Here is a 16,464-nt window from a genome sequence, read left to right as displayed (position 1 = left end):
CACGCGAAAGATTCTCGTCGGTACGGTCATTTAGCACCGTGGACAGATGGGGGGGTGGGGTGGTGGTGGTCTGTCTCCAATCCACAGGATCGCTTTCGGGAATATCCACTCATCATTCAACGCGTCCAGTCAAACCCGCGCGAAAAAAAATGGGAAGAATAAGAAAACATCTTACCTTGAAGGCCGGTGGTTCCTAAACAGGGAGCAGTATTTAAGAGGAGAAAAAACAAACAGAAACGCCACGAAAAACAAACAGACTTCATAGTGGCCGGTCGAGAGGAGCCAGTGGTAACTCCTGTGTCGCTTCGGAAAGCCGCTACTCGTCTGAGATTCGGAACGGCGGAAAACGAATTTACATGCCGAGGCCGTCAGTCACATCAGCCCTGGCAGTGGCAAAGCCTTCCTAACCCCCAACCCCCTACCCCCCCCCCCCACTTGCCTCCTCCTCTCTCTCCACACCTCCCCTCCCCTCTACCTCTACCTCCTCACAGCTTTACCCCACCACCAGCAACAGCAGCAGCAGCAGCAGAAAGCCTCCTCTCTCTCCTCCCCACCGCTACCCAGAGCTCAGCCAAGCACACAAGGCACGGCCAAATCCGGACAAGGTATTGGAAGGCAAAACTGCTGAAAGCATTGGCTCATCCGACGTTGACCTGGCTGCTTGCACGCGAGGAAGCCCCCCTCATCGACGTGCCAGTAACTTTGCCATTTCTACTTCTGCCGCAAGAGGTGGGGGGGGGGGGTGTCGTGGAGGTTTGGGAGCTTGGAGAGCAGAGCGAGCTTCAAGTCCGTAAACGTGAAATCTCGTCGGATTACGGGGCATCCAGCCTCGCGCTAATAAACTTTAATGCGTCTATGAGCACGAATACAGCGGCCGCTTCTAAACAAGCGAGCGGTCTGTTTATAGGCTCTGCTGGTGTGGAGTGAGGGAGGGCGGCGAGGAGAGAGAGAGAGGAGGAGGAGGGAGACTCTGGGACACTGACATTAGCATGACAATGATCGAGATGACCCACAACACAGTGACTTCTCAACGGCGTTTGGGCTAGCTTAACAACTATTTCCCTCCCTCCCAGCGCACTCCACTCCTCTCACTCCCACAAACCACCCCCCGTCGCACTCCAAACCTCCCCACCCCACCTCCGCTACCCCCTTCTTCTCTGTCCCAACTTCTCAGAGTGCAACCCTCCACCCCGCGTCCACCCACCCCGTGCACTCCCCCCACTCGCCCCACCTCATCACCCCCCACCCCCCAACGCTCCTTCCTTTCTTTACGTCCATGATTTACGCACCCGCAGAGAGTTGCCCGCAAGCCGGCTCGAAGATAATCAAGGATGGAAATGGTAGCGTGAGAAATGCGTAAACTTTCGGGCCCTTTGTTGGTGCCACTTAATAGAAGAGGAGAGCCACTTCCTATCTCATGCATATGAATGGGCGCGATCAGATGAAGGGGATGTTTAGAACAGACCGGGCTCCGGTGGGTGTAGGGACCGCGTTGGGACGAAGCCGTGGTGCTGCTGGTGGTGGGGGTTGAGTGGGAAAGGTAGCAGGGGGTGGAGGAGGTGGTGGTGGTAGTTGTGATGGTAGTGGCGACGGTAGTCGTGGTGGTGGGGTGAGTGGGAGGGTATCGTGGAGAGGAGGGGGTAGTGGTGGTGATGGTGTTGCGGGTGAATGGGAGGGTAACATGGGGCGGGAGAGAACATGGTGGTGGTTTTGGTGGAGAGTGGGAGGGTAGCAGAGTGTGATGGTGAGTGGGGTTAGAATGGGGTTGTGGCGGTTGTAGTGGTGGTGGTGGTGATAATGGGAGTAGTGGTGGTGGTGGTGATAATGGGAGTAGTGGTGGTGGTGGTGATAATGGGAGTAGTGGTGGTGATAATGGGAATAGTGGTAGTGGTGGTGGTGATAATGGGAGTAGTGGTGGTGATGATGGGAGTACTGGTGGTGGTGATAATGGGAGTAGTGGTGGTGGTGATAATGGGAGTAGTGGTAGTGGTGGTGGTGATAATAGGAGTAGTGGTAGTGGTGGTGATAATGGGAGTAGTGGTGGTGGTGGTGATAATGGGAGTAGTGGTGGTGGTGATAATGGGAGTAGTGGTGGTGGTGGTGCTGATGGGGTGAGTGGTAGGTTAGCAGGAGGCGTTGGTAGCGGTGGTAGTGATGGTAATGAAGGTGGTAGCCGTGGTGTGTGTGGTGGTGAGTGGTAGTGTATGTGGTGGTGTGTGTGGTAGTGTGTGTGTGGTGTGTGTGTGGGGTGTGGTAGTGTGTGTGTGTGGTAGTGTGATGTGTGTGGTGGTGTGTGTGGTGTCTGTGGTGGTGTGTGTGGTGGTGTGTGTGGTGTGTGTGTGTGGTGGTGTGTGTGTGGTGTGTGTGTGTGGTGTGTGGTGTTGTGTGTGGTGGTGTGTGTGGTGTGGTGGTGTGTGTGGTGGTGTGGTGGTGTGTGTGGTGGTGTGGTGGTGGTGATGTGTGTGGTGGTGTGTGTGGTGGTGTGTGTGGTGGTGTATGTGGTGTGTGTGGTGGTTTGTGTGGTGGTGTGTGTGGTGGTGTGTGGTTGTGTGGTGTGTGTGGTGGTGTGTGTGGTGGTGTGTGGTGTGTATGGTGTGTGTGGTGGTGTGTGTGGTGGTGTGGTGTGTGTGGTGTGTGTGGTGGTGTGTGTGGTGGTGTGTGGTGTGGTGTGTGGTGTGTGTGGTGGTGTGTGGTGTGTGGTGGTGTGTGTGGTGGTGTGTGGTGGTGTGTGTGGTGGTGTGTGGTGTGTGGTGGTGTGTGTGGTGGTGTGTGTGGTGGTGTGGTTGTGGTGGATAGTGGAGAAGCGGGGCTCGAGTAGCTGGCCCCGTAGCCATGGCGATGCTCTGCCACCCGTGTGATCCCGGTGACCGCTGGCAAACAACTCTGACCCTCGGACAAAATTAACTGCGATCGAGACTTGGGAGGACACACGGGGGGGCGGGGGGGGGGTGGACGCGGGGGGGTGGACGTGGGAGGGGGAGGGTGGACGCGATGTGCACGCGGGCCGTCTCAGAGGGCATTGGCTAGGCCAAGGGCCCCATTATTCCAGCAAGACGTCCCCCCTCCCATCTGCAGACTCATCACTTCAGACAACAAAGGGCCCTCTGATGCCAAACGAGTGCCGGAGGTGTCGATGCGTTCGGGATGCCTTCGCGCAACGGCAGCGACGTCGAGCGGTGGCGCAGCGGTGAGGGCAGTGCGCTTCTGAACCCAGCCACGGCTTGAGTACGATTCCATGCCAAGGGCAACGTCAGCGAAGAAGGATGTGTGAAGTTGTCCTGGACTCACCAATTTTGCACTGGTGAAGTATGGTCAAACAATCCCCGACGCGGCGGGGAGGCCTTCATTCGGCAGTTGATATCAAAACATTGGCTGTGAATTACCATGAGCATTGTATCATTGTACGTGTGTGTGTACGCGCAGCTGTGCTTATGTGTGCGTGCTTATTATTATTATTATCTCGGGGGGAGCGGTGGCGCAATGGTTAGCTCATCGTGCTCTGAATAGTTCAAGTAGATTTCGATTCCTAGCCACTGCGAGTGGAGAGTGATACCTAAATCGGCTCTGGGTCCACCCTTCGCGCGACTTCACCAACCCGCACTGACCAACGCGGTGAAGTATGGTCAAACAACCTCAGTGACCTACACGGCGTGACGAGCCTTCATCCAGCAGTGGACTTACAAAGAGCTCATACACAACATCATACTTGTAATGGTCTTAAATTTCGATTTAAAGCTTTCGTGACTGCAGGGATTCATCTTCTTGGTTCTTTCGGTAAAGTCACGAAAGAACCAAGAAGATGTAATGGTCTTCTACAATCGTTGTTGCATAACACGAATTAATTTCCATTATTTTCTCAACCAGGTAAGATCCCATTGGGAATATAAGTCTGTTTCTTTTCTTTTTTGTAAGGCAGAAAGAGGCCTGGGTTAGTTACAAATGCAAAACACACGTCATAATTTACGCTCCATATTCCTGCCGACCCTTTATTAAAAGCATGACATTGGAATTATTTTGCTCCGGCCAAATGAAACAAATGCCCGCACTTGACAAATGGTACAATACAAAACGCTCACTTTCATCGTCTCCCACGTCTGCTATTTTGCCGCTGTTTTGTGCCCAGCGCTCGCGATGAATAATAATTAGCCAATTCTACCGATGCGCAAAAAAAGACAAGTCACTGCTTACGAGCATCTGGCGCTGCCAACGACGACATTCGCATTTCCGATACCGCAGTTCAGCGAATGGGCACTTGTTTTATGATGTGTGTGCGTATATCTACCCGCCATGTGCTTATATGGAGCTGTGGCGCTGTGGCTTTAGCGCACTGCGTAATAAGGTTCGTAAGAAACCTGCCCACCTGAGTTCTGAGTTCGATTCCCAACCACGGCTTATCATCGGTAACGAGTGGTACCTGAAACGATCTTGCCTCCCCTTTCTTCCCTTCCCCACCCCCTCCCCCAACGTCACTAGGCGTGTGCATTGGCCAGCGTAGTGAAGTATGGTAAAAAAAAATCCCCATCACGAACAAGCCGTTGGTTGGGGAGGCCTTCATCTAGCAGTAAAATACTAAGGAGGCTGCAAGTGTGTATACTAAACAACGGAATATATCACTCAGCTATACTGCATATTCTTAGGTTTTTTCGGTAAAGTCACGTAGGTAAAACATTAAAATTAATAAAAGTAAAATATTTTTTATTTATTTTACTTTTATTAATTTTATTTTACTTTTATTAATAAAAGTAAAATATTTTTTTTTATTTTACTTTTATTAATTTACATTTTTTACCTACGTGACTTTACCGAAAAAACCTAAGAATATGAATTCTTGCAGTCACGAAAGCTTCAAATCTAGAATTATACTGCATATGCTTAGCTTGAGCTCGTTTTAAAATGCATGGCTTTTACGTCAACGTGGTTTACGCAACTTGTTACTGTCCAGACGGTGGAGAGGCAGCGCTTATCTCCACCGGCAGTGGTGAGCCAGTGGTGGAAATTCCACGGTACGATGGCGGGGCGGGGCGGGGGGGGGTCAGTCTTTCCACTTAGGATGACCGCTGTTGACGTCCCACAGATGTGTTACGTCTTGTATCGACCCAGCGAGGATAATAGGCTGGGTGAAGCCCCAACTGGGATTGTAACTTAGGCCATTTCTATTGGAAATAATTGTTCAGACTGTATAGTGGATTCGATACGCATCTCAACGTATAGATTTCTTAGCGTTTGCATGCAGCGTGTGCCAACACAACAGTCATCCATTTGCAGGAATCGAACGAGATACACGTCTGCACAACGTTTATCTTTAGATGTACGTGTCAAAGCGACAATACACAAGCGGTGCACATGCAGAATTTCAATACAGTATAACATTTGAATAACAATGTGATATTAACAATCTGATATTGAATCAGTTCGCTACGTCGCAGGAGATGGGTGACCTTCAGATAGCAGTGGGATGACTATGACTGATGATGATAATAATAATAATACAAAACAGTTCGCATTTAATTGTTTCTGCAATTAATCGAATGACTCTGATGCTGGGTTTGGCCGATCACCAAGATGTGGAGCAGAGTGGCGTGAGCGAGACACCCACGAAAAAATGGAACCGTTCGTCGGCAGTACAGAGAGTAGGTTCCAGATTGAACCGTGTAAATTTGAACGTTTCAGCCCAGGGCTTAGAGTATGAACAAGCGGAGGCGGCGGCGGTGGTATCTGGTTGTGAAATGCGACCTCGCGTGGGGCTAGTCAACAGCGCCAGCTGCATGCAGGTGGGTGCAATTACAGAGAGCGTGCGCACGTGTGTGGCCAGGAGTGTTGCTTATTTATTCGATACGTATCTCCCCCCCTTCTCCTCTCCCATTGAGAGACAGAAAGAAGAGCACGTGGAAGGGAAAACAAAAAGAAAGCAGATGAAATACGTAATTCAAACGTAAGAAAAGTTGGTGGGTTTGTACAGGATTATTCGCTGAAATGGATGATGGCCAGTGGTCAAGATTAAGGGGCCGTCCATAAATGACGTCACGCACCTAGGGGGGGGAGGGGGGGTCAGACATTTGTGACGATGTGTGACGAGGGGGGGGGGTGAGAAATGTGATGTTACGTCAAAATGCGCAATTTTAAATAAATATAGACAACACGTTGTACTTTATTAAATATACTTTTTAATAAATGTTTTCTGCACAACATCAGAGTGCAGCGCCACATTAAATACGCACTACAATGACAATAGTTTAAAGCGATTTGAAGCATGTTTTATTTTCAAAATGGAAATATGGTTTGGGGGGGGGGGGCAGAGCTTTGTGACGTCATATTTGAGGGTGGGTCTGACTTTTTGTGACGCCGTGTGACGAGGGGGGGTCAAAAATCGTCCAAAATCGCGTGACGTCATTTATGGACGACCCCTAATGACGGCGTGGCAGCCCAGGGGTGGATGAAACGTGCCCAAGTCCGACTGAGTATTACGGAGCCATGCAATTAGCGCGTGTGCAAGTGTTAGGTGGACAATCGCATCACAAGATTGTGAGATTTGGTGGAGACTTGGGGAGGACTTGATCCAGCAATTCATTGAACATGGCTGCTGCTGATGATGATTATAGTTGCATACAAAGTCAGTAATTTCCTTGTTCCAACCTGTTGGCAGTTCTCATCTGAGTCAGGCGCTCCAGAGCCAGTGGCGGATATTCCACATTACCATGACAATCGCCACACGTTCGTGATAGACACATTGATACTATAACTACTAACGTTTAAATCAAGTGAGAACTCAAGAGACTAGGATGAGCCTCATTGGCAAGAGTGACCTGTGGCATTAATCTACCAGTAGGGGGCGATTATGTATGCGTATTAAATCCAAATAGAGTCAATTGTGGGTGATTTTCGCAAATTTGGACCCTGAAAGCATGGCACACAGTGGAATGACGCCAGGGGAACTTTGACGTCCAATGTGAAGCAGACGACGTGTATTATGGTTATTAGAGCCGAGGTAATCACCAGGGCACGAACCTCTGAAACGAGCGCCGAACGAATGCTCTGCCGCAAGGCTATGTCACCACCCTCATGCTTATTGTGCTAGTCGTGCAGATAACGAAATACATGATGATCCACATACACAGTGTGGTCCAGATGTCTTGTGACCCCTTAATTAGTTAACCAATAACATGTTTTTTTCCTTTGCATATTCATTTTTGTTTTAAATAAACCTTACATTAAAAATTTGTTTGAAATAATTGAATTGGGGTTACAGGATATCTGGATCACCCTGTAGATACCCCCAATGATTTATCATGGCCCCTTCTCAAGAGGTAATTGAATACTGTATTGTGAAAACGATGGTTATACATCTTACAAAGGAGTGTTCAAATTTTGAAATTAGATTTTTGGCAAGACATCCACTGTATATAGAGGCTTTTAATTAATAGTGTATTCTGTATATTTTACTCATTATTTTAGTAATGTACAGGATTAAATAATTGATCACTCTGTAAAGGGGCAGCCCTGCCATTGAATTAAACTATATCTTTTACCAGATAAGGCCCACTGAGCTACGTAGCTATTTTTCAGAAGCGACCTGCCAACAAATGAGAGCTCAACAAAGTGGCTTATTACGTGAAATGCATCGCAGCCAAATACTCTAAACGCATGTTTCTAAATGTGGAGGGTCAAAACTGGTGGACTGCAGAAAAATCTACGCGACCACGGGGAGGACATGCAGACTCCAGATATACAGCAGGTGTCAGGGTCGGGATCGACCCCACGACGTCCTGTGTACGAGGTGAGGGAGTTAACATCTCTCACTACCGCGGTGGCCATTGCTTGTTCGCGTCACTGCTTGCCGAACGGCCTCCACTGGAGGGAGTTCGAAGTGAGCCCCAAGAGAGGATATTTGGCCTACTCTTCCACGCTGGCCGGACGTCTTGGAAGGTGCATGCTGTATTCAGTGAAATAGAAAATAGATTGTACAGCATGTGGGACTTGCACATTACTTATAATCACTTAATCAGGGAGCATATACGTTAATTTATATACTGTTCTATACATGATACAATATTATAGCGGTCATCCATAGGCAGTCAAGTGAATACAATCATTGCGTTGGCATTTTGCGTTGTCAATAGTATGCAGATGGCACTGCAGTCGTACGTATAGGAACTAATTTTGAATGATCAAACTAAAATTTGGAATGTCGTGAAACATGTTGTGCCCATTTTTCGATTTAAAGCTTTCGTGACTGCAGGGATTCATCTTCTTGGTTCTTTCGGTAAAGTCACGTAGAAGGGAAGTAATAAAATAATAAAAATAAAACAAACAATTGTTTTATTATGTTTTATTTTTATTATTTTATTACTTCCCTTCTACGTGACTTTACCGAAAGAACCAAGAAGATGTTGTGCCCATGTTTGACAGCAAGAAAAACACCCCACTGCATAACACAAACACATTTAGCGACAATATTTTGTACAAAAGCACGCGTTCTGAGCCACCGAGCCTCAAGAGGGGTCCCAATTAAATTGGAGCTCGTAGACTCTTTACAGAGGCATTTGCAAAGGGTTTCGAGCTAAGGTTGCACAATTCATCATCCATCACGTGTACGCCTCGTCTCGCGTCCGCTACCAGCCGTTTGCTGGCTACCGTATTGGTGCAGCTGTTCCTTACAACTCACTCTGCAGCGGCCAAGACAGAGAGCAATGAGGCCACCGAGCATCCATTGAGCCCATGCAGTTTGACAATGTGCCTGTAGCGCATTGTCAGCGGGGGACAAACGTTGGGACGCAAACCGATTGAACCCTGAGCCGATTCAAGTGCGTCTGTAGCTCATTGTTCAACTCGAATCCCAGTCGGGCTCCCATCACGAAAGACCGCCTTACAAATGAATGCATTTCTTTTTTTTTGCATTCACGGAAAGGCTGCCTGCTCGCCTGATAATGCGTAACCTTCAGGTCGCAATTAGGCCACGCGTAGCATCTAAATGCAACCGCATCTCAGGATGCTGTAATGGGGCAGCCGGCACATGGGCATTCTGTGGAAGAAAGGATTCTTTATTGGTCTTATATACAGAAATACACCGTCACTCATAGGCAGAGGAGAAAGAGGTCTTGAGCCTGGACATGGGGGAGCCAAAAGCACGGATTGCCGGGGGAAGGACGTTCTCGATTCAGGGCACAGCAGCAGACGCAAAAAAGAGAGATTTCCTACAAAGTGAAGGCTGACTGGGGGCTTCGACAGGTGGCCTTGGTTGCTGAAGCAGAGCGCATGGAGGAAAGTGGTGCGAGATGAGGCGAGAGAGAGGCCGGGCTAAGTTCATGGAGGATCTTGAAGATCGCGAGTGAAGTCTTGAAGTTGATCCATGAATGGATAGGGAGCCAGTGGGACGGACTGGATTTATTGGGGTGCTGTGTTCACAGTCATGGTATGGGCGAGCTCTGGCTTTGGCATTTTTGGACATCTAGTACTTAGAGATGAGGGATTTGGAGAGGGCATAGAGGAGAACTTTTAATAGTCGAGTCAGGATGTGATGAAGACATTGGATGCGGGAACGCCAGATGCAAGCGATGTTGTGCAGATGGAAGCATAAGGTTTGCAGAGCTCAGTATCAATGGCAAATCCATGGTTTCGAACACTCTTTTCCTGTTTAATGTCAGCGTTTAAGAGGTACGCACTCAAACTGGAGTCTATTGGGTGTAGACTTTTTTTTGTGTTTTTCCGTATGAGGAGTACTTCAGTTTGGGCAACGTTTAGCTGGAGAGCGTTAGAACCGGTCCAAGATGAAACCACATGAAGGCCGGACATAAGCTTGCGACAGCAGCCGTCCTGGGTGCTAAGGGAACAAGTGGCCTTAATGACAGAGACAGGCAGATCAAATGTTGACGTTGGAATGAAGACAAATGGACGAGGAAGAACACGGACTGCATTTCACGCAGCCGCACCTCATTCACATCGAGTGCGTCTCGAAACCTTACCACGCCTACAAATATTAACGGACATCGATTACAGTGGTCCAATTCGATTTACAATTAGTCTGAATCTTTAGTGCACATTTTATGCCGAGGAATACAAAACATGTCGTAAGAGAATGCAGTTCGTTTAAACAGTGCCAGATGAGAACAGGGCATCGGCAAAGCTGATCATGTAGGAGACCAGAGTGAGCAGCCAATGGGGGATGAGTTTCATGGGCAGAGTATCCGAGGATGGAAGATGACCTGTTTAGGTTTGCCTGTTGTATATATGTTTTTCCTTTCAAGGCAATGTTATCGAAGAATGTTTTACAAGTTGTCCTTGTGCACCACTGCCTAACGCGGCGTCACCAATTAAACGATTACATTTTTCTTAGTTGGGAGAGGATTTAATGATGTTGTCTACGGTGACATTATGCCAAGGGTTGGTGGTGGGGAGAGAGGACAGCCAATGGGAGGAACAAACACGAGAATGTCGCATGTTTTATTGACCTTTTCAGAGAAATAGGAGGCAAGTAATTCAACTGGTCGGTCAGTGGATGAAGCCGGGATCTTAAACGCATGGTGGAGTTTACGGAACTGCAAAGGCACTCATAGTTTCCAGCGCCATTGTCAGTTTTGGCTCTTCGAGCATTTGCACAGTAAAGTAAATGACATCGAACGCCTATTTAAATAATCATAATTTGAATTTATATAGCATCCACAAGAGCAATTCCAGACGCTGTACATAGCAACCCGCATAATAAAGAGAAACACACACAAAAGTAAATGTAACAAAGGATGAGTAATGACGCGAAAACACGGATCGGGTAGATTGAGCGGTGGTGCAACACATCATGCGCACGTCACCCCCCCCCCCCATCGCACGAAATGATGAATTCGTGGGATATTTCTACATTTTCGTGCATGCCGGGTTGACATAAACCAGCGGGGAAAAGGGGCGACAATTATCGGACGGAGATGGAATGGCGAAAGAGGGAAACATTGCGGAGCGTTGTTCGAGAATCAATGGCAATTGGGAACACCTTTGGAAGATTCCCTGAAGATGCGTTCGACTGTTCACAACATTGTGGGCGCACGCTAAGAACGGCTGAATTTGACCCGTCTCTGCGGCTACTTTTGGGATGCTGATGTTGCCCCGGCGTGAGCTCGTTCGCCACTCGTTGTGGAAATTGTTGGCTCAAAACCGCTTCATCAGGTGACAGCCAGATTCATAATTACTGGCGAAACGTCGTACTCACATTGTAAATGTTGTGGCTTGGCTCTCCAACACACCGGTGTGCTGTACTAGTAACGAATTGGCACGTTCTGTTTACGTGACAAACCTTACTAGTTGGCTGTGTCGGGTGGTGGTGAGTTTAACGACATCTATATATTGACGCGATCTAACCCCAAAAAACCTGTATATACTACTATAATGAGCCAAGAATGTCTGTGTGTCCCGCGCTTGACGTCACTCCACGTCGGCCAGCCCCCCTCATTAATAATCATGAGTGGGTGACGTCACTCCACATCGAACAGCCCCCCTCATGAATAATCATGAGCAGATGACGTCCTCCACATGGGGGGGCGAGTCGCCTCCTCCCCCCTCCTCGGCGTCAACTGACAACCCTCACTACAAAGGCAGAACCCTCACGTCACGTGATCTCCGTGACGCTATTGAGACATCAAAGTAAAAATGACGTCATGATGAACAAGGGATTAGAACCTTTACATGAAATAGGTCTGTGTCACCGCGCCCTTACAAATTGCACACGAATGGATGCAATGAATATCACGTCGAGGTCTGATTTTCGCTTGCAAGTTTCAGATTTACTGAAATACACCCGTTCTTGGACGGGCAAAAGGCGAGTTATGTATAGTATATTGGTCGCGAAAGCCTACTACGTGTTAAACTGTGTGAAACGTATTCAATGTTAGGTGTTATTTTGCACATCTCTAGTATGCTGTGTAATTAACGTTGCCCATTGGAAACACATCGGTGTTTTTTTTTAAATCAGTGCCAGCACATTTCCCCCTGTTTAAATATATCCCCACTGGAGGGATCTTCCAGCTGTTCGGCATTTGTCGATCTCTCTAACTCGCTGTGCTGTGGAGATGAACTGCCGGTCCATTACATTGCTCACGAAGGCTAGTTGGTCACAATGTCCTGCATATTCAGCCTCCAAAGCCAAGGTTTCCTTGACCTCGCCTTCTGATGAGTTGCATTTGTAAAAAAATATAACATTCACATTTATCAAATGTGTCATTGTTCAGTTAATGTGTTAAATCGGATTATGCAGGTTTCCAAAACATCAGATCTTGTGACCCACCACGGTCCACATGTCCATGTCTGTTTAATTCAAATGAAGCCACTACAACCTGCATGCAACTGATGGGTAGTAAACATATCCTATCTAACAGATTACCGATTAAAATACAAATCTCACGTATGTCTGAGCAAGTGTGTCCCCGTGCCAGGATAACAGGTGGTGCATCTGCCGCGAGTGACATCAACCAATAAACCCATACCACCTTGATCAATCCTGTGACCTCCTGCCAGCGTGCCTTCAAGGCTTCACCTGGCCCACAGTGTGCACATAGCCTGGCACAAGTGCTGCGGTGATGTTACCGTCACTTTATAGGTCCATGGCGACTGTCGTCGCACACAACGTAGAGATTCGGTTTAAGGGATGTCCCACATGACAGAGGGACACTTGATTCAAACCGAGATCTCGTCTGTGCCCCACAGGATGTGGCGATTCGCCTTAAGAGATGTTGCATGCGTGAACACAAATACGTGTCCTTGACATCAGGGGGTACACGTTTAGCAACTGTCAGTGTCTTAATTTGTATTTAAATAGGGACTGGTAAATATGGAAAGGCAGCCTGTGGTCTTCAGGAAAGTGAGTTAAGGGAACAGTGTTAAAACGTTTGGAAATGTTAATTCTACTTGCAATATTCAGTTCAGAAATGCTATTTGTGGGCGATGGTTCTGATGCATTAGATTCATATACTGGACAGATGTTTATTCCGGGAAAGGTCATATGCAAGTGTCCTGTACTTGCCACTTGTCTGACCAAGGCTATCCTTATAAACTACACTTCATGTCTCAATAGCTTCTTACTTGGTGAAAATGATATTGGTGATAACGCATTCGTGAGGCTCACCTTATTGATGCATAGTAAGCCCATCAGCGTGGTTGGCATGGTTCCATGTGCAGCGAATCCTCTGTCCACTTCCCACCTTTTTGTACGCTAATGCCAGGGACCCTCTGGCCTGTTTGCAACTGCACCGTCTGCACGCTCAATAAGCTAAACACCACAGCTGATCCAGGTGTTGCATTGGGAAAATGTACAACCGCCGTTCACCACTAAGTGGCGGTGACGTCACTACGGCGCTTGTGCCATGCTAGGTGCACTTGGAGGCCACGTGAAGTGAGAGGGTCCGCTGGCAGGTCACGGAACAGACCCAGGTGACATGGGTTGACTGAGATGGCTGGCAGATGCAACTGTGCTCCCCACTTTGGCAACTTTCTGCATTTTGGCCGTCTGGCAGCTTTGCTCGTTGCTGGAGGGCGACTGCCTCCAACTCCCCAGCAGCGTCCTTCATGAACCTCCAGAAGCTGATCTTGACACTGCTGGCACCCGGTCGCCGGCAAGTACAACTAGCTCCACATCCTTCTGTACCACATCAGTCCATCTCTCCTCGCGTCTGTGCCGCGCCCATTTAGCCCCATCTATCCAACCAAACAGAAGCTGCTTGGGGCATGCGGTGGCTGCGCATGTGGGCTACGTGACCCAGAAAATGCAATCTCGCTTGCCAGAGGAGTTCACTGATGGGACTATGTCCAGATCTTTCGAGGATCTGTGGGTTTCTCACACAATCCAGTCTGGTTAAACCCAGGATAGATTGTAGGCCAGCACAAAGAAGGAAGGGTATAACTGGCTGAGAGACGCGGAGCTTTGTATTAAGTGACAGGCCAGGTAGCTTCCACACAGTTAAGCTGCTGAAGAAAACATAATGCCGCTCGACTGATTCGGTGAGACCTCGGCAGCCAAACCGGAGCTGGTCATAAACACGCTGCCCAAGTACCGAAACGTCTCCACTCTCTACACAACTGTCCCATCAAGCACTGCGAGACAAACATAACCTTGTGCTAATATTCGTTCATTTTTAACACCTCGATGTGAAACATTTACAAGTCAGTCACATACAATCGGACAATGTTATTTGGTGAGGGGGTTTATTGGATCAAAGCTGGCCATTATCCACGGCTGATAAAAATATTGTTCAATTGACATAAATAACACAAAATGAAAAAGATTCTTTAACATACCAAAAAACAAAACAAGATGGATACGTCATTATACATGAAATGGTACATCTTTTAGTTCTGTTAAATCTATTTATTTTTCAGCCTGTACTCATTTTCCTGTAAGCGATGTGTTTTTTTCATCATTTACAGATACATTTTCCAGTGAATAAAGTACATGAAACAATATAAATTAAATGGCAGACATCGCTATCAAACCATGCCTGTTTTATTTTTGCAACAATCTCATGTTAATTTAGCAACTTCTTAAAATAACCACAAATGTTTGGCCACATTAATGTGATTTCATATTTTACAATAGTGTGCTTGTACACCTCGCTGCTATGTAGGAAATGGCTAAATTGAAGCCAACGGCAGCTGATGGAGCACAGACACCCCTTAAAAATAAACGTTTTTTTCAAATCACTGAAATATAAGAGCTGAAACAAGACAAACATACTGTACAGGCATCCAACATCTACTGAAATCTGTCCAGTTAAAACATAATCTAGACTAGATGTAATACCATCTGCCAGTCAGAACTCTATTTTGATAAGTTATCGTATAATGCTGCACTGATTTAAGTAAGAAAGCATATTAATTGGCACCATTCCTTACAATTATAAAACAGCCATGAAAGGGTTAACTTTGCAACTAGGTTTAAAATGTTTCTCACTATTGAGTTAAAGCAAGATACTTATCTCTTGCATTACCAGAACGTAAGTTATATAAGTTAAGCACAAGATAGCAGTGTGTCATGTAAATTTGTGTTCAAGTTAATATTTAAACAGCTGAGAGCAGGAGTGAATACCCATCCACTCCTCGCATGCCCAAGAATGTGGCAATGTAAAATGTCCTACAATACACACGACCAAACTAGATTTGATTTAAAATCCCATAAAATCCAGTTAACAATCCAGGTTTTTTATTTTTATTTACATAAACAAGTCAACCACGTTGATGAATAAGTGTGCTCCCTGTACAAAGAAATTATTTTTTAAGCTATTTATTGCAGGTGACAAATTGTGATAAATTGTCTCAAATACTTTATATACTCTTTAGAGGAATACTAGAATCAAACCTAAGTCACTTTCCTCTATCATACAAAAAAAATACAGCAGTGTCAGGCAAGTGGCTCATGCGTGACTCTGAACTATGGCTCAGTCACTATTGAAAAACAATTCCAAATAAATGTCCCCCCCCCCACCATCGCCGAAAGAATGCGTTGCTAAAAGGAACACAAATATGTGACATCACCTCTGATTAGCACGGTTGGCTACATACGGTGCAAAAGAAGTTCAACATACATATTGAGAATTAAGAAATTGTAAATCGCCTTCATGTCCCTGCACCTGGTCCCCACTTGGGTGGACCAGCGAATCCAATTTCCCCCCTTCATAAAGTGCTGCCGTACCGAATTCGGGTAGCTGTTCGTGGGGTTTCCGTTTCCCTCCGTTTGCGATCGGCGTATTGTACCGGGCTCGCGTTGTGTTGCAATAAAAACATAACATCATAACATAAATTAAAATTGGGCAGGTCACATCGCGAGACTGGGTATTGCCCGGTAGGCAAGACTGGCGAAAGAGTGGCATTGTGAAGATGGGAGAGCAATGAGATCAATTCATGCGCAGGAGTAAAGTGGATGGCAGTGACACTGGACGACGAGGGAAGGGGAAAGCATGGGGTGGCCTTCATCCAGCAGTGGATAAATAATGGCTGATGATAATGACTAGATGAAGTCATCCATTTGTAGCGGACGAATGCGTTTACAACTGCAATTCAATACATGCTGAAGAGTCCTCAATTCAACACCCCAGCTGGTCATTTTCAGCAGGAGTAACTAAGCAAATGTGCGTGAACAAATCACTCAGAAATCACCCAATGTCGGAAGCTAAGCTGGGTTGAACCTGGGTGGTGCTTGGATCGGTGGCCATCACCCACAGAAGGTTGGTATTGGCTGCTGCGGGGCCATGTGGTGGGCAGCAGTGGGCAGTGCAGAAAACATCAACTGTTGCATTGTACTTCTATCACCCCACCTTCCCCAACCCCAACCCGTACTCACCATCGTGTTGAAGTATGGTCAAACAACTCCCACGACATGCTCAGTGTGGGGAAGCCCTCTTCCTCAATGAGAGGAAGCCCTCATTGACAAAAGGTGCTGTGTGCGTAGAACGCTTAGCAGGGCCCTCCACCTCCGCACTCAACCACAAGTCACCA

General features: G+C 47.2%; 1 protein-coding gene across 5 annotated transcripts in view; it reads right to left on the bottom strand.

Annotated features, from left to right (window-relative positions):
• The window catches only part of SCUBE1 (signal peptide, CUB domain and EGF like domain containing 1), a 178,984-nt gene extending 178,592 nt beyond the window's left edge, over positions 1 to 392 (bottom strand). For all 5 annotated transcript variants that reach the window (XM_078601518.1, XM_078601519.1, XM_078601522.1 and 2 more), the window contains exon 1: positions 176 to 392. In XM_078601518.1, the coding sequence (XP_078457644.1) occupies positions 176 to 263 (88 nt within the window). In that variant the 5' untranslated portion in view covers positions 264 to 392. The remainder of the gene's footprint in view (positions 1 to 175) is intronic.
• Between the last annotated feature and the right edge of the window lie 16,072 nt (positions 393 to 16,464).

Source organism: Lampetra planeri, chromosome 16 (assembly GCF_965212315.1).
Source record: "Lampetra planeri chromosome 16, kcLamPlan1.2.h2, whole genome shotgun sequence".
Classification (NCBI taxonomy): domain Eukaryota; kingdom Metazoa; phylum Chordata; class Hyperoartia; order Petromyzontiformes; family Petromyzontidae; genus Lampetra; species Lampetra planeri.
The sequence above is the reverse complement of the archived record's forward strand: the minus strand, read 5'-3'. Positions and strand labels throughout refer to the sequence as shown.